Source organism: Microcaecilia unicolor, chromosome 5, assembly GCF_901765095.1.
Source record: "Microcaecilia unicolor chromosome 5, aMicUni1.1, whole genome shotgun sequence".
NCBI lineage: Eukaryota > Metazoa > Chordata > Amphibia > Gymnophiona > Siphonopidae > Microcaecilia > Microcaecilia unicolor.
Window position 1 is genome coordinate 205,041,393 of NC_044035.1, and position 26,077 is coordinate 205,067,469.

The window sequence follows — 26,077 nt, forward strand, 5'->3', positions numbered from 1 at the left end:
CAGTCAAGGTATTATATTGATGTATGTGTATCCTGTTCATGCCTTTCTTGTTGCAAGATGTTGGAGACAATGTGGAGGTTTAGGCACTTATTATTGCATATGGTGGACCTGTCCTAGAGACCTGGATATCTGTCACAGATCTTTGGCTTATCCTAAGTTATGGCTACTGCAGTGGCAACAGCTGGACCTCTGTACTCAGCATTTCCAGATGACTCTGCCTTGCGTAGCTGTTCTCCGCAGGGAAGTCGCTCGTTGTTGGACAACTGCTACATTACCACAGAAGGCTGTGGTTTGACCACAGCTTTGGACTGCTTATTACTTAAGTAAATTGACGACTATTAGAAAAGACCAGTTGTCTAAGTACCCTTTGTAGCTTGGTATAGTACTGTTAAAACTACATGATACCTTTCCTTTTCTGGGAGGTTCAATGGGGAGTTTCTTTAGTGTGAACTAATCTTTGACATACTAGTTTACACCATTTTATTTTCATTTTCTACATTCTTATTTTAGTATTAATATCTTGGTGCTTTTCTTTTATGCTGATCTTCAGCAAAAGTGACAGTTTTGCCTAGGACTCTTTTGATCTATTCTGTTAGATGATACCTTTTGTCTATTGATTATCCAATTGTATTTCTTCTGGTAAATGCTAATAAAAAACAAGCTACAAAATGAAAAAAAAAGCAGGCTGCATAAATTCCACACTTCTATCTTGTATATGCAAAGATTCAAGTCTAGTGAGTACAAATTAAAAAGGCATATTTCCTTGCTTAATTCAACATGCACTCCTAACATTGTATGAAGCTCCACTTGTACGAAGTACAAGAATTTCAGTAAAATTGGACATTACCACCACATGTGCAGTTAAGTTCCTGTATGATAACATTGTCTCCAGCAGAGAGGATCCGGCGTCAAGCCTCTTGATGCATCTGTAGGGGTGTTACATACCAAAGCTTTAATAGTTTCAAGCCATTTTCCGTAATGTGTGTAGAGATCAAATTAGTGTTCTGCACTATTTCCTTCCATTGCTCATCTGTATAGAACAGAGTTGCGACGACCACGTTCATAAACTTGAGCCTTTTAAATCCATATAGTCTAATTATCTTATAGAGTGCAGATAAGAGATCCCTGGTAACTCCAAGCTTACCCCCCTCCAAAAAAAAAAAAAAAAGTTTAATTAGCAATTATTTATATTTTTTATTTTGCAGATAGAATATTTTGTGCTTGATTATATTACATTTTTCATAGGTTCTACATTTTCATAGAAAAGCTGCTATACAAATCCATTTGATGTATGTTTGTTAGGGTATCAGTGTACTCTTGCAGCTTGTTCATTTTATTTTTTACATTTGTTTATTCTTACAATTTCTGTCCTTTTCTAATAGATCTGTTCTTCTTGGGTCCAGAGGACTTGATATATCGCATATCTCCCAGCGACTGGAGTCACTTAGTGCAGCAACAACATTTGAGCCTCTTGAGCCTGTGAAGGACACAGACATACAGGTAAGGAAGCTTGACTTGCACAGTATGTTCAGTGCTGCAGTGATGTTTCCAAGCTTTATACGTTTTATTTATATCCCACCTTTACCCAAGTTGGGGTTTAATACATAATTAAAAATACAAACCGTATACAAAATAAAATATATATAGACAACCAGGAAATTCAACAAAAAATGATCCAATTAGAGCCAGCATCCCAAAGTCAGGTCCTAAGTACTATCCCATATGCAGTCCTAAACAGATGGCATTTTAAAGCTCCCATAAATGCTGAGATATCTCTTGGCAGCCTTATTGTCATTGTCTGCTGATTCTGTTCTCTTGATGCAGCAATCAAAAAAGTTCTATGCCTAGTCTCATCCAAAGAAAAGGATCGCAGGTCAGGAATGACAAGCAAACAAGCATTCTCAGAGTGAAGGGAGTGCAAAAGATGAGAAATCTGAAGCAACAATTTCAAGCAGTGCTAATAGTTGACAGCCTGGTTTTAGACTGTAGTGGTGGCATGCAGGGAAGGGGGGGGGGGGGGGGAGCAATACTTCCATCCATTAAATAAATAGGCTGCAGGTCGGAAACTGCTTTCTTGCTGTTGCTAACTGACCAACTGGGACAGGGTGAGGGCTCAGAGACTGGTGGGGAGAAACATTTATTTATTTAACACATTTATGTCCCACATTACCCACTTAGTTGCAGGCTCAATGTGGCTTACACAATACCGTAGAGGTAGGCTCCGGTCCAATAATACAAATACATAGTACAGTATTAAGCATGTAACAAACATCAGTATAAAACATCAAGGAAATACAGAGGGGGTAGTGATAGAAGTCTAGTACAGTCCATAGTTTGCTGTGTCGCAGGAAGTTAATTTGGATCAGGGGGAACATGGACAGCAGCTGTGCAGTTGTCCCTCTCTCATTCTCTAATACTCTCCTCCCTAACAATTTCAGTACAAGGGAGGTTCAGAGACTGGTGGACTTCAATTATCCGGATATAGACTGGGTGAATGAAACATCGGTACATGCAAGGGAGGTGATATTTCTTGATGAAATCAAGGACGGCTTCATGGAACAGCTGGTTCAGGAGCTGACAAGAGAAGGGAAAATACTAGACTTAATCATTAGAGGAGCTCATGATCTGGTTCGGGGGGTAACGGTGCGAGTGCCGCTTGATAACAGTGATCATAATATGCAAGGCTGGTCTTAGGGTGAGGCGACCGCATAGGGCCCCGTGCGGCGCGCCTGAAGTTAGGGCGCCCGCTGCTTCCACCCCGACGGTTGACTGCTGCTCCCACACCCTGTCCTGCCTTTAAAAAAAATTTTGTGAAGTGCCGGAGTGGCAGGCAGCGCTGCCTTACGTCTGCCCTCTAGTAAAAATCTCCTCGATGTCGTCGGGCCTTCCCACATTGAGTCCCACCCTCCTCTGAGGTAACTTCCTATTACCGCGAGGGTGGGAGGGACTCAGTGTGGGAAGACCCGACGACGTCGAGGAGATTTTTACTAGCAGGGAGGGCAGATGCGAGGCGCTGCCTGCCACTCTGGCGCTTCGCAAATTTTTTTTTGAAGGCAGTGGATGGCAGCAGGAGAACGGAGCAGTAGGTGGGTCGGGGGGACTCAGATGGGAGAAGGGTGGGGGTTCTCAGATGGGGGGGAGGGGGTAAGGGGGACTCAGAGGGGAGAAGGGGGGTGGGGTGGGGGTTCTCAGATGGGAGAATGGTGTGGGGTGGGGGTTCTCAGATGGGGGAGGGGGTAAGGGGGATTCAGATGGGAGAAGAGTGTGGGGTGGGGGTTCTTCTCAGATGGGGGGAGGGGGTTTTTGGATGGCAGAAGCCAAGGACGGGTGGGGGGGGGCGAGGGGGTTCTCGAGTGGGAGGAGGGGAGGGGGCTCTCAGATGGGAGAAGGGGCTGGAACTGGGGTTTGAGAAGGGGCCATATGGGAAAATGGGGGGCCATGCCTGGGGCTGGTGGGAAAATGGTTCTGGGGCTGAAAAGGGGGGGCCCTAATACAAGGCATGTGGATGAAGGGGGCTGGAACTGGGGGCGAAAAGGAGGGTAGGTGGGATAAGGGGGCTAGTACTGGGACTGGAGGCTGAAAAGGGGCAGGGGCTGAAACTGTGGGTACTGGGGGCTGAAAAGGAGATAGGGAGAAGTGGCTGGGGCTGAAGCTTGTGACTGGTGAGAGAAAAGGGCTGGGGACTGGGGTTGAAACTGGGGGCTGAAAAGGGGATAGGGAGAAGTGGCTGGGGGTTGAAGCTCGGGACTGGTGGGAGAAAAGGGCTGGGGCTGAAAAGGGAACGGAGAAGTGGCTGGGGGCTGAAGTTTGGGACGTGGGAGAAAAGGGCTGGGGCTGAAACGGGGGACTGGTGGGATAGTGGGGCTGGAACTGGGGGGTGAAAAAAGGGGCAGAGAGAGGGGCAGATCCTGGATGGAAGGGGGAGTGAGAGGGAGGGCAGACCCTGGATGGATGGGAGAGGGAGGGCAAATGGTGGATTGAAGGGGCAGAGAGAAAGGGCAGACAGTGAATGGAAGGGGGAGAGGGCAGACAGGGGCAGAGATAGAGGGCAGATGTGGATGGAAGGGGCAGGGAGAGAGGGCAGACACTGGATGGCAGAGAGAGACCGAAGACAGATGCTGGATGGAAGGAAGACAGTGAAAAGAAGATGAGGAAAGCAGAAACCAGAGACGACAAACTGTAAATAAAATATATATTTTTATTTTTTTGCTTTAGGATAAAGTAGTATTGTAGCTGTGTTAATAATGTTTATAATAGAACATGTAAACAAGGTAATCTTTTTATTGGACTCATTTTAATACATTTTGGCTAACTTTCGGAGAACAAAATCCCCTTCCTCAGGTCAGGATAGGATACTGTAACAGTTCTACACTGTATTGTCCTGAGGAAGGATGTTTTGGCCTCTGAAAGCTAAATGTATTAGTCCAATAAAATTGTATTATTTTATTTTCTATATTTGTTTTATTTCTATTTGTTAATTTGTAAAGTGGTGATTGGTATTCGTTAGTTTTTTTCAAATTTACGTCTGCTGTCTTTATATTTTGCACAGTACTAGGCGACATTTTCTGTTTCTGTGGTGTTGCATTGCATGCAGAGTCTGGCATCCTGGGGGTTCAGTTTAATTTTTGTCTAAATAGAAAGTTTATTATTACTTATTCTATAGTGGATTAGGGTATATCTGTGTTTGTGAAAAAGACATGGCTTTCAGTTGGCATTGACTGTGCAGGATCGACAAGCCCTGGAGCTGGGGGCCTTGGAGCTCGGAGGGAGGGGTGGCCGGCCCTGGAGCTAGGGTGGGGCCCCATCAAATTGGTCTGCATAGGGCCCTGCACTTGCTAAGACCGGCTCTGATTATATGATAGGTTTTGATATTGGCTACGAAGTAAGTGAACTCAGGAAATCAAATACACTAGCGTTTAACTTTAGAAAAGGAGACTACGATAAAATGAGGAGAACTGTGAAAAAAAGACTGAAGGGAGCGGCTGAAAGGATAAAAAAACTTGAATCAGGCATGGATGCTGTTCAAAAACACCATCCTAGAAGTACAGGACAAATATATTTTGCGTATTAGAAAAAGAGGAAAAAAGACCAAACATCAGCCGGCGTGGCTAAACGGTAAGGTAAAGGAAGCTATTAGAGCCAAAAAAACAATCCTTCAGAAAATGGAGAGGGAACCGACTGAAGACAATAAGATAAAGCATAAGGAATGTCAAGCCAAATGCAAAAAGGAGATAAGGAGGGCTAAGAAGGATTTTGAAGAAAAGTTAGCGTTAGAAGTGAAAACACATAGCAAAATTTTTTTTAGGTATATTAAAAGCAGAAAGCCAGCTAAAGAATCGGTAGGGCCGCTGGACGACGGTGGTGTTAAAGGGGCGATCAGGGAGGACAAAGCTGTAGCGGAGAAATTAAATGAATTCTTTGCTTCGGTCTTCACCGAGGAGGATTTGGGAGGGATACTGGTGCCGGAAAAGGTATTTGAAGCGGACGAGTCAGAAAGACTAAATGATTTCTCTGTAAACTTGGAGGATGTAATGGGGCAGTTCTGCAAACTAAAAAGTAGTAAATCACCGGGACCGGATGGTATTCATCTCAGAGTATTAATAGAGCTGAAAAATGAACTTGTGGAGCTACTGTTAGTAATATGCAATTTATCCCTAAAATCAGGTGTGGTACCGGAAGATTGGAGGGTGGCCAATGTAACGCCGATTTTTAAAAAAGGGTTCCCAAGGAGATCCGGGAAATTATAGACCGGTGAGTCTGACGTCGGTGCCGGGAAAAATGGTGGAGGCTATTAAGAATAAAATTACAGAGCACATACAAAAGCATGGGCTACTGAGACAAAGTCAGCACGGATTTAGTGAAGGGAAGTCTTGCCTCACAAATCTACTGCATTTTTTCGAGGGGGTGAACAAACATGTGGACAAAGGGGAGCTGGTCGATATTGTATATCTAGATTTTCAGAAGGCGTTTGACAAAGTGCCTCATGAAAGACTCCAAAGGAAACTGGAGAGTCATGGGATCGGAGGCAGTGTATTATGGATTAAGAGCTGGTTAAAAGATAGGAAGCAGAGAGTAGGGTTGAATGGTTATTATTCTCGATGGAGAAGGGTAGTTTGTGGGGTCCCTCAGGGGTCTGTGCTGGTACCGCTGCTTTTTAACATATTTATAAATGACCTTGAGATGGGAGTAACTAGTGAGGTAATTAAATTCACAGATGACACAAAGTTATCTAGGGTCGTCTCGTCACGGGAGGAGTGTGAAAGATTACAAGAGGACCTCGTGAGACTGGGGGATTGGGCGTCCAAATGGCAGATGAAGTTCAACGTTGACAAGTGCAAAGTGATGCACGTGGGAAGGAGGAACCCGAATTACGGCTATGTCATGCAATGTTCCGCTTTAGGAGTTAAGGACCGAGAAAGGGATCTGGGAGTCATCGTGGATAGGACGTTGAAATCTTCAGCTCATGTGCTGCGGCGGCTAAGAAGGCGAACAGAATGTTGAGTATTATTAGAAAAGGGATGGAAACAAGCATGAGGATGTTATAATGCCGTTATATCGCTCCATGGTGCGACCGCACCTGGAGTATTGTGTTCAGTTCTGGTCACCTCATCTCAAAAAAGATATATAGGAATTGGAGAAGGTGCAGAGAAGGGCAACAAAAATGATAAAAGGGATGGGACGACTACCTTATGAGGAGAGGTTAAGAAGGCTAGGACTCTTTAGCCTGGAGAAAAGGCGGCTGAGGGGTGATACGATAGAGGTGTACAAAATAATGAGTGGGGTAGAGCGGATAGATGTGAAGCATTTGTTTACGCTTTCTAACAATAATAGAACCAGGGGACACAAGATGAAATTAGAATGTGGTAGGTTTAAAACAAATAGGAGAAAGTTTTCTTTACTCAGCGCATGGTTAGACTCTGGAACTCATTGCCGGAGAAGGTAGTGACGGCAGCTGGCCTTGCTGAGTTTAAAGGGGGTATGGACAGATTCCTGAAGGAAAAATCCATTGATCGTTATTAAATTTTGGGTTTTGCCAGCTTCTTGGGGCCTGGATTGGCCGCTGTCGGAGACGGAGTGCTGGGCTTGATGGACCTTTGGTCTTTTCCCAGCGTAGCAGTGCTTATGCACTAATGTAGGGTAGGGACTGGGGTCAGACTGGGAAGTGTGTGTATGTGTGCGCATGAATTCACTACCCTGCCAGGGTAACACTCCTTGCAAAGGGTGGGAAACTGAATTTCAGTATGCCCTTGAAAAGAAGGCTGTGTTTTGACAGGAAAACGGTGAAAGCCAAACGAACAACTAATCAAGAAAAACAACCTAAACAAATTGATCGTAAAAGAAAAGTTAGTGCTAGGTAGGGATCCAGTCTCCACATTTTCTGATTTTAAGGGCGTATTAAACGCAATGTCAATATCACCCTTTCTCACACACTCCTCAGCAAAACACCCTAGTCACAATAAACCATTATCACTCACCCATTCTAATACAGCACTCATCAAAATACCCCACTCACACCCCTCAGCAAAACAACCCCAATCACACATCCTCACTGACACCCATTCTCACACCCCTATGTGCACACAACCTTCAGAAGTACAGCCCCACTCACAGACCACAAAATTACACCCCTACTCAATTCATTCGTTCTCACATACCCCTCAGCAAAACACACCCATTCTCACATATCCCTCAGCAAAACACCCGCACTCAAACCCTCTTCACCAGTACACACTCATTCTCTCACGCACCCCTCAGCAGTACACCCTCACTCACTCATTTTCACCTCCCTTCACACTCCCCCATTCACACTCACCCATTCTCACACCTCCCCTCAACAGTACAACTCGGTAGCACATCCTCATTCACAGTCGCCCATTCTAACACACTCATTCACACTCACTCTTGGCAGTACACTCCTACTCAGCCATTTTTACACACCCCTCAGCACTTTCAATGTTTAAGGCTCACTTAAAGTAGAATATATTTAACATTTTATTTTTTTTGTTACATTTGTACCCCGCGCTTTCCCACTCATGGCAGGCTCAATGCGGCTTACGTGGGGCAATTGAGGGTTAAGTGACTTGCCCAGAGTCACAAGGAGCTGCCTGTGCCTGAAGTGGGAATCAAACTCAGTTCCTCAGTTCCCCAGGACCAAAGTCCACCACCCTAACCACTAGGCCACTCCTCCACATAGTAGATGACGGCAGAAACAGACCTGCCCGGTCCATCTAGTCTGCCAAACAATTTAAACTCATATGTGCTACTTTGTGTGTATACCTGACCTTGATTTGTTTCTGCCATTTTCAGGGCACAGACCGTAGAAGTCTGCCCAGAACAAGGCCCACCTCCCAACCACCAGCCCCGCCTCCCCCCACCGGCTCTTCCACCCAATCTCAGCTAAGCTTCTGAGGATCCATTCCTTCCGAACAGGATTCCTTTATGTTTATCCCACGCATTTTTGAAATCCGTTACTGTTTTTATCTCCACCACTTCCCGCGGGAGGGCATTCCAAGCATCCATCACTCTCTCTGTGAAAAATACTTCCTGACATTTTTCTTGAGTCTGCCCCCCTTCAATCTCACTTCATGTCCTCTCGTTTTACCGCCTTCCCATCTCGGAAAAGGTTTGTTTGCAGATTTATACCTTTCAAATATTTGAACGTCTGTATCATATCACCCCTGTTTCTCCTCTCCTCCAGGGTATACATGTTCAGGTGCGCAAGTCTCTCCTCATATGTCTTGTAACGCAAATCCCATACCATTTTCGTAGCTTTTCTTTGCACCGCTTCAATGCTTTTTACATCCTTAGCAAGATACGGCCTCCAAAACTGAACACAATACTCCAGGTGTGGCCTCACCAACGACTTGTACAGGGGCATCAACACCTCTTCTGCTGGTCACACCTCTCTCTATACATCCTAGCAACCTTCTAGCTACGGCCACCGCCTTGTCACACTGTTTTGTCGCCTTCAGATCCTCAGCTACTATCACCCCAAGATCCCTCTCCCCGTCCGTACATATCAGACTCTCCCCGCTTAACACACACGTCTCCTGTGGATTTCTACACCCTAAGTGCATCACTTTGCATTTCTTCGCAATGAATTTTAATTGCCAAACCTTAGACCAGTGATGGCGAACCTATGGCACACGTGCCAGAAAGGGCACACACAGCCCTCTCTGTTGGCACACGCGCATTCGCCTCAGACAGAGTAGAACTGCTGGCGCGCTTTTTTACTTTCTGGCTGTCCAGTGGATTCTTCGGGGCAGGCAGGAAAGATCCCCAGCCTTGCCTGCCGGCGCTGGTGCTGACCCCCCCCCCCCCGCTGCCAGATCGCTCTTTATAAATGTCCGCCGAGACTTCCAGCGGCGGCCTCACGAGACTTCTGCTGAAGTCTCGGCGGCCATTTTGAAGAGCGATGCAGTAACGCCGCGGGAGAGTCAGCGCCGGCAGCTGGCAGGAAAGACTGGTGATGTTTCCTGCCTGCCCCAAAGAATCCATGACAACCTGGGTGGTTGGAGGGGGGGCAGGGGAGAGAGAGGACAATCGCTGGTTATGGGTGGCTGGAGGGGGGGGGTAGGGGAGAGAGGACAATCGCTGGGTATGGGTGGCTGGAGGGGGGGTAGGGGAGAGAGGACAATCGCTGGGTATGGGTGGCTGGAGGGGAGCAGGTGAGAGAGGACAATCGCTGGGTATGGGTGGCTGGAGGAGGGGCAGGCGTGAGAGGACGATCGCTGGGCATGGGTGGCTGGAAGGGGGGCAGGGAGAGAGGGCAATTGCTTGACATGGGTGGCTGGAGGGGAGCAGGGGAGAGAAGAGAATCACTGGACATGGGTGGCTGGAGGTGAGGGCGGGTGGAGAGGGAGGGTTGCTGGACATGGGTGGATGGAGGGGAGGGTAGGGGGAGAGGACAATCGCTGGGTATGGGTGGCTGGAGGGTGCAGGGGAGAGAGGATAATCGCTGGGTATGGGTGGTTGGAGGGGGGGCAGGGGGAGAGAAGAGAATCACTGGACATGGGTGGCTGGAGGGAAGAGGAGGGTTGCTGGACATCAGTGGCTGGAGGGGAGGGCAGGGGGGAGAGGAGGGTTGCTGGACATGGGTGGATGGAGGGGAGGGGCAGGGAGGAGAAAAACTGCACATGGATGGAGAAAATAGGCAAAAGCTGGGTCCACATTATACCTCCTCCAGTCAATTCCACAGAGGAGGACCCAGCTTTTACTTATGGATGGAGGGCAAAAAATGAAGAAGAAGGAGGAAAGTAAAGAATAAATGGAAAGGAAGCCCTGGAAACTGAGTTAAGAGAACAGATAGAGAGCAGCAGAATCAGAGACTGGGACCAATATGGATAGAAAAACAAAGTCCACCAGACAACAAAGGTAGAAAAAATCATTTTATTTTCATTTTAGTGTTTGGAATATGTACAATTTTGAGAATTTACATCTGCTGCCTTATTTTGCACTGTGTATACTGGAGCTGTAACAGCTTACAGAAATGATTTATAATGAAAAATATTTATTTTTTTCTCCTATACTAGTATATACTTTTTGTTCACTGGAGGCTTGTCTGTAAGAATATCATAGTGTTAGCTATTTTTGGTATAGGGATAGATTTCTATTTGGAGTTTCATATTATTTTTATTTTATTTTGTTTTTTGTAGTCTCAGTCTTGAACACCCAAAAATGAGTGCAGCATGCATGCAACAGCAAAAATCACATTCATTATTCAGAAGCATGCCAAATGCTTTTAAAGTTCTGTTATTCAGGTTAAATTGCCCTGTTGGCACTTTGCGATAAATAATTAGATTTTGGGTTGCTGTTTGGGCACTCGGTCTCTGAAAGGTTTGCCATCACTGCCTTAGACCATTCTTGTAGCTTCCGTAGGTCCTTTTTCATGTTTTCCACTCCCTCCCGGGTGTCCACTCTGTTACAAATGTTAGTATCATCCGCAAAAAGGCAAACTTTACCTTCTAACCCTTCAGCAATGCCACTCACAAATATATTGAACAGAATCGGCCCCAGCACCGATCCCTGAGGCACTCCACTACTCACCTTTCCCTCCGAGCGAATTCCATTTACCATCACCCTCTGGCGTCTGTCCGTCAACCAGTTCCTAATCCAGTTTACCACATCGGGTCCTATTTTCAGCCCATCAAGTGTATTTAAGAGCCTCCTGTGGGGAACCGTGTCAAAAGGTTTGCTGAAATCTAAGTAGATTACGTCCATAGCACGTCCACGATTCAGTTCTCTGGTCACCCAGTCAAAGAATTCAATGAGATTCGTTTGGCACGAGATTTCCCTTTGGTAAAACAATGTTGGCTGGGATCTTGCAACTTATTGTCTTCCAGGAAATTTACTATCCTTTCCTTCAGCATCGCTTCCATTACTTTTCCAATAACCGAAGTGAGGCTTACCGGCCTGTAGTTTCCAGCTTCTTCCCTATCACCACTTTTGTGAAGAGGAACCACATCTGCCATTTTGCACTCCCACGGAACCTCTCCCTTCTCTAAGGATTTATTAAACAAATCTTTAAGAGGACCCGCCAGAACCTCTCTGAGCTCCCGCAATATATTTAAAGCAGACCATAGTTTTTGGACCACCATGAATGGGAAAGCGCAGGGTACAAATGTAACAAAATAAATAAATAAGGCTCAAGGTCAAACGTTAAGTCACAGATGTCAACTTACAAAACCCATGTTTTTCACATGGCTAATTATATGTCGCCTGTTCACAAGTTGGCTCAAATAAGTCTTTATACATATACTAGTGGAACCATGCCTGTTTCCTCAACAGTGAAACGGGCCCTAGGAAGAATGTTATGTAAGCTTTTTTTTTTCCTCTCTCCCCTGCCCTCCTCTCCATGTCCAGCAATTCTCCTTGTCCCTGCCCTCCCATCCTTGTCCCGCGATTCTCTCCTCTACTGTCCTCCCATCCATGTCCCTGCCCTCCCCTCCCCTTGATGTCCCGCCATTCTCTCCTCCCCTCAATTTGTACCTGAATGTTCTCTGGCTGGCGCTGGCTTCCGTTCCCTTCGTAACATCCCTCCTCACGTCAGCTCGCTTCCAGCGTTCCCTTCCGCCCTCTGATGTCATTACGTCTTGACGCGAGGGCGGGACAGTGAGGGGGAATGGAACGTTGGAGGCTGGCTGACGTCAGGAGATGTTACGAACCCAGGCAGCCAGGAGATGTTACGAACCCAGGCAGCCAGACATGGAACGTTGGAGGTGCAAATTATTATATAGGGTATTCCAATCAAAATGAGCGCGAATGAGAACTTATTACAAATTGTGTGTTCAATTTCTGTTTGTATAAATAAAAATATGTTTATGTATATCTATACCTATTGTTTCATTTCTCACATTAAAGACATCAAACAAAATATAACAACCATAAACGAGTTAAAAATACTTACTTATACAGTGTTATTACACATAAATAAATCTTGTTTTTCTCAATTACAAAGTACTAACCTAATCTATCACTGAGCAACGCCAGTTCCCTTAGTAAAAGAAACAAAAGGAACATGTCTAAGATATGATTGTTTTGTTATGGCTCCTGTTTTTGTGAATTACTCTTCAAAAAACCTTAGAATAGAAACCAATATCCAACAAATCAAAAGAAGGCTCTGTTCTTTTCAGGGTTGAATAACTGGAAAAGAAGAGTCCAGAATATTAGTAGAAGAATTCTGTATAGGGGAGTTGGATTTGGTGTTTGTTTGTATAAGTATTTGACATGTTTGTTTTTATTCTAAAAAATTTAAATTATGAATGCATTGTACTATAAACCATTTTGAAGAGGTATTTATTACCTGTATAAGCGGTATAGACATTTTGAACAAAGATAAAGTACATAGGAGAACAACTTATTCGCAGAGTAAAAAAACAGATTAATATTACCTACCTTGAGAACCAGAAAGATACAAGCATGTGTTCCCATAAGAAGTTTAGATTACATGTCCAATGTGGCGCTAATGCCTGGAAACAGGAGAGACATGCTAGAGAAGCCTGTTGGTAGGGCTAGTGAGTCAGGTTTCCCAGGTGCTATTAGGAGGTAAGTGTGGAGAAATGAAAGATTCCCCAGGAGAGAGGATGGGGATTAATCACTTAGGGTTAGGTTCCTGCCCTGCATCCTGTTCTTTCAGCCTCAGAAACAGGCAGCTGAGCTGTGCCCTGGAAGGTGTCTTCATAGTGAGTAGCTATGGTGAATTAAACCCCTCTAAATGTTTAGGTCTTTTTACCACCTCTACAAATCTTCATATATCAATTGCCCACAATTTGCAGAGATAAAAGACCAAGGCCACATCTATGAGAGAGGTAATTTTATTCACTTACCAAGTTTTGATACAGTTGATATTTCTCATGGGAGAATAGAACTACTGCATAAATATGCTGGCTGTATCTATCGCTCCAACATACTGAACTAAAACAGCTATTTTTGATTTACAATTCCTCAACAAGCTATCTTTCTCAGGATCATCCTGCCTTCTTTCAAAGTCATCTGGTTTTTCTCACCTGCGAAACCACATTCCCATGTTTTTGTTTCCTCCTTTCCCAGGCCTTTTTGGCTGTAAGGATGATATATCAGATCATAAGTTCCTGGGCCTCACGATTTATGGCCTTTGCCCTTTGACTCTACTCCAGGGTGCATAGCTGTGTTTATTATCTACAATCCCTTCCTGAAGGCCTTTATTAAAGGTTTCACTGCTTTGAACCCTTGCTGTAGTTCCATCCATTCAGGAGGGAAGCAATAGGTTCTTTTTTAAATGTATATTAGGGTTAAAGGGACCGTGGATGTGAGTCACAGTTCATGTCAACCCCTTTCATTATTCTTAATACCTTGGAGCAATTTTAGCATGCACACTGTTCCATTATAATCATGTGTAATATGACAATTTGGCTGTAGTGAAAATGTAAGTTGCACCTCTCCAACCTTCCCCGGGCCTTATGCTGCTTACAATATCTTCCCATCTAATTGATCCTGGAGGAAGATAACCATGCTAAAGGAAATCATAAAAGACTTAAAAATCATCATCATCAACATACATCTTCAATCTGTTAATATGTAGGTTTTCATACAGAACATAGTGTCATATGGGGTTCTTTCTTAAAGCAGTTTCAATTAAACTTTGTAACATGGTATTACACAACAACCAAGAAGTACAAATACAGCAATAACAATTATCGATGTGGTTAAACCAGATAATATAAAAGTTTTCCATTTCCCAAAGATATTGTCTATCCACCCAGTCCAGGTGGTATCTATGCCAGAATTCTCGGCAAGTTCATCAGCTAAGGTAGTGAGTCCTTGCAAAGCCTTAGTTATGGTCCCATCGGGTGCAATACTGTTAGAAATAAAGGTACAACATTGTCCTCCTAACATGATACAAACTCCTCCTTCTTTTGCCAATATCATATCAAGGACTAAGCGGCTTTCCCAAGCCATCTGGCTTGTAGCATCCAATTGGGCAGCAATGTCTTTAACTGCATCTCGAGTGTAATTAATGAAATGCTGTTGGTTATAATAAATATAGTTAATCCAGTCAACATTCTTGTTAATAGTAGACCTCCAGAATAATGAAGATTGAAAACCTGCAGCAATTTGATTTTGAGCTTTAAATTCATCTGGCACCCCTCTAGGAACACCTATAGAATCTATGTAAATCCTATCATCAAAGGAGCCTTTAAGATCCCTTTTCCTTCTAGAGGGGACTGGTTTATCAATATGTCGAGATGCTATGGTAAGTGGGACTACTAGCTGAACCAAAGCACACTGTCCATACCAGTTAGAGGGTAAAGTGGGATACAGGGTTTTAGTTCCACAATACCACCAGATGTCTGCTCGGGGACGTGAAAAGCTTGAAAAGTAAGTTTCTAACCGGGGAGTAGACTAGAATTACATAAAGATAAATTTCCTACAAAATAGGAATTTTTGCTCTTTTAATATACATGTCTGGAATATTGTCCCAGAAACAGGTGTCTTAAACACCGGAGGTACCCTCGCACCTTTGGGTAATTCAGGAAACAGTAAACTAAGGGAAAGGCAAGATTTATCATTATTCTTAATACCTTGGAGCAATTTTAGCATGCACATTGTTCCATTATAATCATTTATAAGATTCAAATGGAAAGGAACAGCCAAGGGCTCAGGGCGAGAGGAGGAACAAACATAACAATGAGATACATTCAAACTATGGGTTGTAAACCTTATCCAATCCATCCTCAAATTTGTGTCACCATAACCAGTTTCAAGAGTAAACGTTTCCTTTAAACTAGTTACGTTGAGAATTTTGATGGGAATTTTTGTTTCAGGGATTTGGGACATCAAGGGATTGCTCGGCATAGTATTGGATAGTGAAGGAGAAATGACCGCAATATGAAAGTGGCCAACAGGATCCGTGTTAGTGGCTTCTTTTCCTATACCAAATATATGGTTCATTGCCTTATACATTCCTTTAAAGATAACGAGCACAGGGTTACATTTCTCTTTCTCACAAGTGGTGGGGTCTACCGATTGTTGAACTATGGTAATTATTTGTACGTAAAGGGTTATCCCAAGTGTGGTGTCCACTGGTTGGATAATTGGGTCCAGTGTACCACTATACATTTCACCACTGTGTACAGGGAGATGCCTAATTACTCATTTCGGTGTAAGTACATAGGTAAACATAGATTTTAGAATACCATCATTGCCACTCTAAAGATCCACAAGAGGCTATACTGCAAACATCTAATTGCATCGTGACTGTCTCATCGGTTATATTAGATTTTATAGTAATCTTAACTGGATAGTGCCCCAGAGCATATCTGTCCACCTCTTGGGCATCCAAGTCATCTGAATTAATGGTTACAAGGGAGTCAAAGTCCCCCTCTACATCACTGGGGTGGGTAAGAGTGGCCAAGTTAAAAAGAGTGGACAGTAATCAAATGACACGCATACTAGTGGTTATTCTAAACAAAAATAATAGTTCTTTTCTAATAATAATAACATTATGACTAAAGTAAGTCCTATAATAGTAAGAAATGGTTAAGCAAATACAATGTGGAGTCTTAATAAAAATAAAATTAATGCTAAAACAAAGGTAAAAGTAAACAAGAGTCCAATAACAGTGAGCCTAATATTGTGTGGTTCCAGACACTGCTGGGTCAGTGATATGGTGTTTGAGTCTGCAGCCGTGGTTTTGTCGGAAGCATCAGGACAATGATAGATGCGAATGTCTTTCAAATGAATCCAGGACGTATGATCCTGTAGTTTTGCCGCAGTGGCTGACAAGGCCTCAATACGGAAATGTCTAACATAAACAGGATCTTTCCAAGTTTTGTGGGTGTAGTGTTTGCGGTGTACTAGATCTCCTATTTTCCAAGCCTTGGGATTTGCAGTACCATCCCCCCCTTTTGTCTGGCGTTTCCTGTGAAATGTGAAAGGCAAGACAAAGAGGTTATCACATTCTGTAATTGATCCCAGTAAACCCAGTAAGGATCTGGCAAGCAATGATCAGGATTACCTGCAATGAGGCGCATTCTACGTCCAGTACACAATTGAAAAGGGGTTAATTTTAATGCCTGAGGAGTAGTAGCACACAAAGTAAGCAGTGCTAGGGGCAAGGCATGTAGCCAATTTTTAATGCCATTTGCCATAAGCTGCCGTAATTTTGTTTTTAACAAGCCATTATATCTTTCAACCAGGCCATAGCTGGTTGGTTTGTAAATGCTCACCGTCCGGTGAGTAATTTGTAATTTGGCAGTCAAGGTGCGAATCAATTCATTAACAAAGTGTGATCCATTATCAGTAGTAATTTTGCAGGGAATACCAAATCTGGGAATTATATTATTGCACAAAACCTGGGCCATTACCTGACCAGTATCTCGGGTGTAGGGAATCGCTTCAACCCATTTAGAGAACGCATCCACATAGACTAAGAAAAATCTTTTTCCTTTCACTAGTATTAGCATGTCTGTAAAATCACAATACCAGTGCAAGCCAGGGTCTTGTACAGTAGGCAAGTGACCGAGGGGGACCACAGTTCCACGTTTGGGGGTGTTCAAAAAACATTTGTAACACCATAAGTACATATAAGTACGTAAGTATTGCTATATTGGGAAAGACCAAAGGTCCATCAAGCCCAGCATCCTGTTTCCAACAGTGGCCAATCCAGATCACAAATACCTGGCAAGGTCCCAAAAAAGTACAAAACATTTTATACTGCTTATCCCAGAAATAGTGGATTTCCCCCAGGTCCATTTAATAACGGTCTATGGACTTTTCCTTTAGGAAGCCGTCCAAACCTTTTTAAAAACTCCGCTAAGCTAACTGCCTTTACCACATTCTCTGCAACGACTTTCAGAGTTTAATACACGTTGAGTGAAGAAAAGTTTCTCTGATTTGTTTAAATTTACTACATTGTAGCTTCATCGCATGCCCCCTAGTCCTAGTATTTTTGGAAAGCATAAACAGACGCTTCACATCATTATTTTATAGACCTCTATCATATCTCCCCTCAGTCGCCTTTTCTCCAAGCTGAAGAGCCCTAGCCGCTTTAGCTTTTCCTCTTAGGGAAGTCGTCCCATCCCCTTAATCATTTTCGTTGCCCTTCTCTGCACCTTTCTAATTCCACTATATCATTTTTGAGATATGGTGACCAGAATTGAACACAATATTCCAAGTGCGGTCGTACCATGGAGCGATTCAAAGGCATTATAACATCCTCATTTTTGTTTTCCATTCCTTTCCTAATAATACCTAACATTCTATTTGCTTTCTTAGCCGCAGCAACACACTGAGCAGAAGGTTTCAACGTATCCTCAACGACGACACTAGATCCCTTTCTTGGTCCATGACTCCTAACGTGGAACCTTGCATGATGTAGCTATATTTCGGGTTCCTCTTTCTCACATGCATCACTTTGCACTTGCTCACATTAAACGTCGTCAGCCATTTAGACGCCCAGTCTCGTAAGGTCCTCTTGTAATTTTTCACAATCCTCCCATGATTTAACCACTTTGAATAACTTTGTGTCGTCAGCAAATTTAATTACTTCACTAGTTACTCCTATATCTAGGTCAATTATAAATATGTTAAAAAGCAGCGGCCCCAGCAGAGACCCCTGGGGAACCCCACTAACTACCCTTCTCCATTGAGAATACTGACCATTTAACCCTATTCTCTGTTTTCTTTTAACCAGTTTTTAATCCACAATAGAACACTACCTCCTATCCTATGACTCTCCAATTTCCTCTGGAGTCTTTCATGAGGTACTTTGTCAAACGCCTTCTGAAAATCCAGATACACAGTATCAACCGGCTCACCTTTATCCACATGTTTGTTCACCCCTTCAAAGAAATGTAGTAGATTGGTGAGGCAAGATTTCCTTTCACTAAATCCATGCTGATTTTGTCTCATCCATGCTTTTGAATATGCTGTGTAATTTTGTTCTTAATAATAGTCTCTACCATTTTGCCCGGCACCGACGTCAGACTCATCAGTCTATAATTTCCCGGATCTCCGCTGGAACCTTTTTAAAAAATCGGCGTTGAAGGAGTCACGTGATGCACTGATGAGAGTGAGACGTGCGTCTCTGCTCTCCGAGGCCCAACGCCCGAAATCGTCGTCAAACCTCCGAAAATCAGCGCAGGAACGCGAATAAACCTTCACTTGCAGAGTTGGGAAGCCGATGGATAAATTTGTTGAGGCAGCATCAAAGACCATGCCGGCGTGGGGCGCAAAAAAAGAAAAACCGTAGGCGGCAGACACCAGAGAGGAGCGGGCCCTGCAGCATGGCGGACAGAGCTTCTCAGTAGAACAACTCACACAGCTGACGGCTGCAGTGGCCCAGGCGGTGGAAACTGCGCCTTGAGACAAATCTCTGTTCAGATCGTGAGCTTCGAATCTCTGCTTGCAGAAACAACACAGAGGACTGGGGAGCGATCGAGGATGCGCAACCCCCGTTACAACAACAGCTGGAAAAGCTACAAGCGACGGTGGGCACGTTGAACAACAAGGTGGATGAGCTGGAAAATAGAGCGCGACGCAGCAATCTTCATCTAATTGGAATACCAGAGACTGTGAGCGATGCAGCGCTAGCGACGGTGATATAAAAATGGTTGGCCTCCGAATTTGCTCTCTCTGACCATGCAGGAGCACTTTGCTTGGAAAGAGTACATCGCCTGGGCCGCATCCAAGAGGGCCGCCAGGCCCCACGACCAGTAATTCTGAAAGTACATAATTATATCCATAAGATGGAAATTTTACGGGGTTATAGATTAAAGAGAGACAACACTAAATATGATGGGAAGATTGTACGTATTTTCCAGGACTTTTCAGCGTCGCAGATCAAAAAAGACAAAAAAATAGAACAGGAGGGTAACAGAAGAAGTGGTTTATTACAAGTTACCCGACGTGGCCACGTTTCGCCCTCAGGCTGCGTCAGGGGTAAAAAAACTACAAAATAAAAATACATAATGAGTAAAACAAACTTCATCATTGTATATTTGATAATAAAACATATCTAAAAACACTATCACATCATATAAAATAAAAACAGATCAAATCTAAAAACATAATATAATAAAATATAATATCAAATCAATATCAGTTAAAAACATTCAGATTAAATATGCATGCAATAAAATAATAATTTTAATACAAGACATGATATCAACACAAAATATAACTGCATCGGACAGATAGGTGGAGATATACAACACTAAAATAACTAAATGACCATACATACTAAATATCACCTACCTAATAGGGGTAAAAAGCAAAGTGAACCCCTAAAAGTAGTCCTACAACCACCTAAAAAATACAAAATGAAATAAATAAAATCTCACAATGCTTGGCCTCAATTGCCGTCTTTTATGCACATTCAATGATCTAAAATATTGAAATTAATATTCACTTTGTTAAAAAGTGAGAATCAGTGGGTTTCCATGTTCTAATAGATAGCAACTCAAATCAATAGAAATTGATACAAAGTACCTAAAAACATCATACTGTTCTATGACAATCACATGTATCCTGATGATGATATCATTCAAAAGAACTCCACAGTGGCCATGAAAAAAAAAAAAAACTGATTACAACTCACAGGCAATCCAGCACTCATTGCTGTTGTTTGAATGTACAAACATCAATTGAAATTGTGCTGTTGCCATTAGAAAAAACTTTGTAATGGATGTAGCAATACTGATTCAGAGGTGCTCAGCCAAACTCACAGGCAATCCAGTGCTTTATGTTGCTATTTAAATGGGTGGATATCCATACATAAACCCTAATGATTTTATCATTAGAAAGAATTTAGCAATCCCACTCAGCACAACTGGCATGTAATGCAGTGCTCTTTACTGATACTTGAATAGGTAGATATACAATCATCTGTTTCAATCATAACTGTGGCAACATCCTGAACCCCCTCTAAGTATTGAAGCTAACAGCACTAAGCTGATCAGATTACACAAACTTCAATAAAACAGACATGGAGCAACAAGCAACTGGCTTAGAAAAAATAACTGACTTAGAATTTGCACTGACAAAACATATTTAAAGCAAGCCAAACTGTTTAAACAATACACACCACCATCTAAATTCCATATGGAGTATCTTATATCTTACCTTACATAAGTGCTTCCCAAGCTTACTCAGCAAACTTCACAATGCTATGTTGACTGGCAGCATTATAACAAACACTCTGATTAGTCCTTTAAATATCCCCTTTGAGAGTTCAAAGGTCAAAGAAAATTCTAGAACAGAACCCACTAATCCAATAAAAGTGTATATAAATACTATGGATATCTCAAAAACAGATAAGTGAAAGTACAATAGAAAAAACAAAAAAACTTTAAAACTTTAAGAAACAGAGATAATTATTTTTAAAAAATCTGTCATGTGACATTTCCTGGCAAAGGATATGGAACAAGCATTGGAGACATGTAGTAACATATACTGACCACCAGGTGGCTGATTTGGTCAAACATTGGATTGAGCAGTACATAATGGCAATCTGCTGGTAGTGCTATAAAAACACTGAGAGATCAGTTTCTTGATTCAACCCAAAAGGTTTAACAGTCTTAAATCTATAAATCAAACGTTGTTCAGCTTGCAATAGCAATTTGTTCACATCTCCACCTCTCCAATTTGAATATATTCTTAAGAGAACTAAAAATCTTAACTGGTTAAAATCATGTTTAAATTCACACATGTGTGCCACTAAAGGTTTATCTAATACCTCTCTCTCTATTGCGCTTTTATGTTCTAAGATGCGCTTATTAAATGCTCTTATAGTTTTACCAATGTAAATAAGCCTGCATGGGCAAATTGCTGTTGATATCATGTCTTGTATTAAAATTATTATTTTATTGCATGCATATTTAATCTGAATGTTTTTAACTGATATTGATTTGATATTATATTTTATTGTATTATGTTTTTAGATTTGATCTGTTTTTATTTTATATGATGTGATAGTGTTTTTAGATATGTTTTATTATCAAATATACAATGGTGAAGTTTGTTTTACTCATTATGTATTTTTATTTTGTAGTTTTTTTTTACCCCTGACGCAGCCTGAGGGCGAAACGTGGCCACGTCGGGTAACTTGTAATAAACCACTTCTTCTGTTACCCTCCTGTTCTATTTTTTTGTCTTTTTTGATCTGCTTTTTTTCTTTTGATTTGCCATTTCTGTGGCAGATCTTTGCCTTTTTTTTTTGTTTCTGTCTGCTTTTCAGCGTCGCTACAGGACCGCAGGAGAAAATTCACCCTACTGTGCCGGCGTTTGCAGGACCTGCAGGCCAAGTTTATGCTCATATACCCAGCAGTACTGAAAATCCGCCAAGATGGAAAATGGAGGTCATACGACTCAGAGGCGGCGGCAAATGAATACATAACCAAACTGGAACAGCAGCAACAGGGACATGATGGAAACCAGAAAGGAGAGTGAGACAGTGTTCCAGGAGTAAATGCTGGTAACATGGACTAGCTGATGATGTAATTATAAGCAGTATGAACGGAGGTATATACAGCATCTGATAACAGATTAGGGTGGCAGGGCCTCGAGCATGGCAGGGGCTCCTACAAGTTTTTTGTCTAAGGTATGGTTGGGGACTGTGGTTTAGGAAGGAGTTTGGGGATGGGGCAGGAGGGCAAAAATCGTCGTTACATTGGCCACCCTCCAATCTTCCGGTACCACACTCGACTTTAAGGATAAATTACATATTTCTAACAATAGCTCTGCAAGCTTATTTTTCAGTTCTATTAGTACTCTGGGATGAAAACGATCCGGTCCAGGAGATTTGCTACTGTTCAGTTTGTAGAACTGCCCCATTACATCCTCCAGGTTTACAGAGAATTCATTAAGTTTCTCCGACTCATCAGCTTCGAATACCATTTCTGGCACCAGTATCCCACACAAATCTTCCTCGGTGAAGACCGAAGCAAAGAATTCATTTAATCTCTCCGCTACGACTTTGTCTTCCCTGATTGCCCCTTTTACCTCCTCGACCATCTTGCGGTCCAACCAATTCTTTTGCTGGCTTCTTGCTTTTAATATACCTAAAAACATTTTTACTATGTGTTTTTGCCTCCAACGCAATCTTTTTTCCGAAGTCCCTCTTAGCCTTCCTAATCAACGCTTTGCATTTGACTTGACATTCCTTATGCCGTTCACCCACGAACAACAGTATGACATATTGACAACATTTGTGGTGCCCAAATTTTAGAAACAAGGTTATCGTACATAATACTAGCGCTTAAATGCCAGGGATAATGTAAACAGTGAAAGAACAGAAATAAATTTTGTTGTGCTACACAAATTTGTCCAGCAGGGTGCACCCATAGACTATGGGAATTTAAACTGCATCCTGTTTGTTTCCACACTCTCAATTCTGTCTGGGTCGCCGAAGCCTGCAGTGCCTCATATAACTCCAATCCCTGTATTATCTGGGGTTGTTTGGTCTGATCAACAAACATTATTCTTTCGTCACTACTATCCATCACGCAGTCTGGTGGAATTTCTGTAACTTCCTTAGCCAAATCATCTGCCATTTGATTACCATTAATTTCAAAAGAAAACACGCTTTCTTGATGAGCTTTAATCCATTTAATAGCTGTACTTATATTTTTCTTATGGCGTTTTTGTAACTCCTCAAACACTTTATTCCATAGAGGCACATGACTCAAAGGGTGACCAGTAGAGGATACCATACCTCTCTGGTTCCATTTGCGTATGTGAGTATGCAATGAAGAAAAAACATAACAGGAATCAGTAACAATAGAGACATCTTCATTCAATGATGTGTTCTGCAAGACATACAATACTGCAGCTAATTCAGCTGTCTGTGCTGTATATCCGAGTGGTAATCGGAATTGTACAATGTCGATAGGAGTCTGTGTTGGCGTATATTTGACGGCAGCAAAACCAGCATTACCATTTTGACAAGATCCATCAGTGAATCAAACGGGTCCGGTCTGAAGGATCTCGTAATGGATATTCAATGAGGCAGGTACAGAAGGTAATTTGTGCAGTGCACTGGTGTGGAAAAATGGACTCAGAGATATTTATCAAAGGATCTTAATGTTTCAATTCTGCAGATGTAAGTAAGAGGTTGCAATTGATGAACAATACTAAGTAAGACTACCTGATATTTTTGCAACCTAGGCGGAGTCATATGGCTAATATTTTTGTTCAAAAGGTACTTGACATCATGGGAACTATGAATAACAACAGGTAAATGTGGAATGTAGCTATATAATTTAAGGACAGCGATAGCAGCCGCTGCAAGTCCCTTTTCGCATTGGCGAAACCCAATTCAACAGGGGGTAAAAGAGCCTAAGTATTGTATTTTTTTAGGGTGTATTTATCCCTCCCAATATAGTGGTCGACTCACTAGTACCTAGGAAGAAATAAATCACCCAAGGCTGCAGCAGTTTTGCTCTTTATTAGATACCTTATCAAGTATTTGTATTATTAGCAGATCAGTGATATCTCACTGGGAGTACAGAACATTGCTACACAAGAATTACTTCTATATCTGAGACTCCAAAGAATATACAAGCAATGAAATGCTTTTATTTATTATTCTCCAAATATATGTACAATCAAATGATTATGGGAATACAGTACCACAGCTACACATAGGTGTTCTTTGGGTCTGAGTCTCTAATGTTTTATTTTAGGGTCTTTTTTCCACCCTCACCCCAAATTACCAGCTAAAGCCAATTTATAGATATGAAAGACTCAAGGATACTTATGAGAAAGCAATAGGATTACTTGCTAGTTGATTGGTTTCTCATGGGAGAGCAGCTCTGCTTGCACAAAGGTGCTGGCTTGGCTGTCGCACACCCTTAAAGCAAGAAGTACAATCACTTTTAAATGTGCATTTAGGATACAAGTAATCTGACATATTCACACCTTATTGGATATAATATATTGTAGTCACCACCTTAGTGACCATATATGGTACCATTTACCGTACGTGCTTGGCTTTTTTTTTAGCATTGCTCAGAATTTTCTTGCGAGACGACTCAGTTCTACATTTCTGACCATATCTTCTTGGGTGTAACTGACTCTGCCCTGTTGGTAAACCGCACCATCCTGTTTATGAGGTTTTTGCACCCTAGCCCTTCCTTATTTTGCTTCATGGTATGTCCCAACAGCTCAGAAGTCTTACTGGAACTTCAGAGTTTGTTACAGTTAAAGGCCTGTAAGCTTTTCTGTCACTTTTAAATCTTGAACCAAAGTCAGACTTTGAACCAAGGCTCTCAGTTATGATGATAATATTCAGTATCCACAAGCTATATCCGCTTCATCTTGAGTTATAAGAGCAGCCCAAGTGTGACCAGAATGAGTTATCCACAGATGTACTTCACGGGACACATCAACCGTGGCTAAGGGTGAACTTTGTTCAACATCCTTAACTAAAGTCACTAATGCTAAGGTTTCAGCATCGGTAAAATCAACTTTTTCATATTTAAAAGCATGTCTACCAGACAATTTTTGGTAAAAGGGTTTAGTTCTTTCAGAATAATTTGGAATCCATAAACGACAGAAATTCATCATACCTAAAACAGCTCTCAATTCAGTAACAGTAGTGGGTAGGCGTAATTTAGAAACATAAGACAGGGCTTCAGAGCCGAGGTCACGTTGTCGAGCACCAGTTTCGTGTCCCAGAAACGTAACCTTAGGCTGTGCCACTTTCAGTTTATTTCTATTCACCTTGTAACCTTTGACAGCCAAAAAATTCAAAAAAATCACAGTTAACTTTCACACAAATATCAAAATCATTGGAGGTAATCAACATGTCATCTACATATTGCAAAAAGTGAGTCCGTTCAGGCCATGCATGTTGAGATTTAAATTCTTTGATATGTTGTGCTAATGTCTGAGAAAATACAGTAGGGCTGATTTTAGATAGTGCTGCCCTTAAATACAACTAAAGATCAAACAAAAGATGGGAGTGGCCTAGTGGTTAGGGTGGTGGACTTTGGTCCTGGGGAACTGAGGAACTGAGTTCGATTCCCACTTCAGGCACAGGCAGCTCCTTGTGACTCTGGGCAAGTCGCTTAACCCTCCATTGCCCCATGTAAGCTGCATTGAGCCTGCCAAGAGTAGAAAAGTGCGGGGTACAAATGTAACAAACAAAAACAAATCAATAGTGTCAAGCACTAAGCATCATGCAAATAGGAACAAACAACATACTCCGAAATGTGTATATGCAAATGCTAGGTGTCTAAAAAATAAGATGGGAGAGTTGGAATATATTGCACTAAATGAACAATTGGACATAATAGGCAATACTGAGACCTGGTGGAAGGAGGATAACCAGTGGGACACTGTCATACCAGGGTACAAAGTATATCGTAGTGATAGGCTGGACCGGACTGATGGAGGGGTAGCATTGTATATTAAAGAGAGCCTTTACTCAGATAGATTACAAATTCAGCAGGACACAAATCACACCTTTGAATCATTGTGGGTTGAAATTCCATGTATAAAAGGGAAAAGGACGGTGATAGGAGTGTACTACCGTCCGCCTCGCCAGGATGAGCAGGTAGACGCAGAAATGATAAAAGAAATCAGAGACGCAAACAAA

The 26,077-nt window shown here is 42.4% G+C and overlaps 1 protein-coding gene across 4 annotated transcripts in view; it reads left to right on the forward strand.

Moving 5' to 3' along the window:
* Nucleotides 1-26,077, forward strand: part of NUP93 (nucleoporin 93) — a 1,074,191-nt gene that overhangs the window by 162,463 nt on the left and 885,651 nt on the right. For all 4 annotated transcript variants that reach the window (XM_030203719.1, XM_030203720.1, XM_030203721.1 and 1 more), the window contains one exon: nt 1,383-1,500. In XM_030203719.1, coding sequence (XP_030059579.1) covers nt 1,383-1,500 — 118 coding nt within the window. The remainder of the gene's footprint in view (nt 1-1,382; nt 1,501-26,077) is intronic.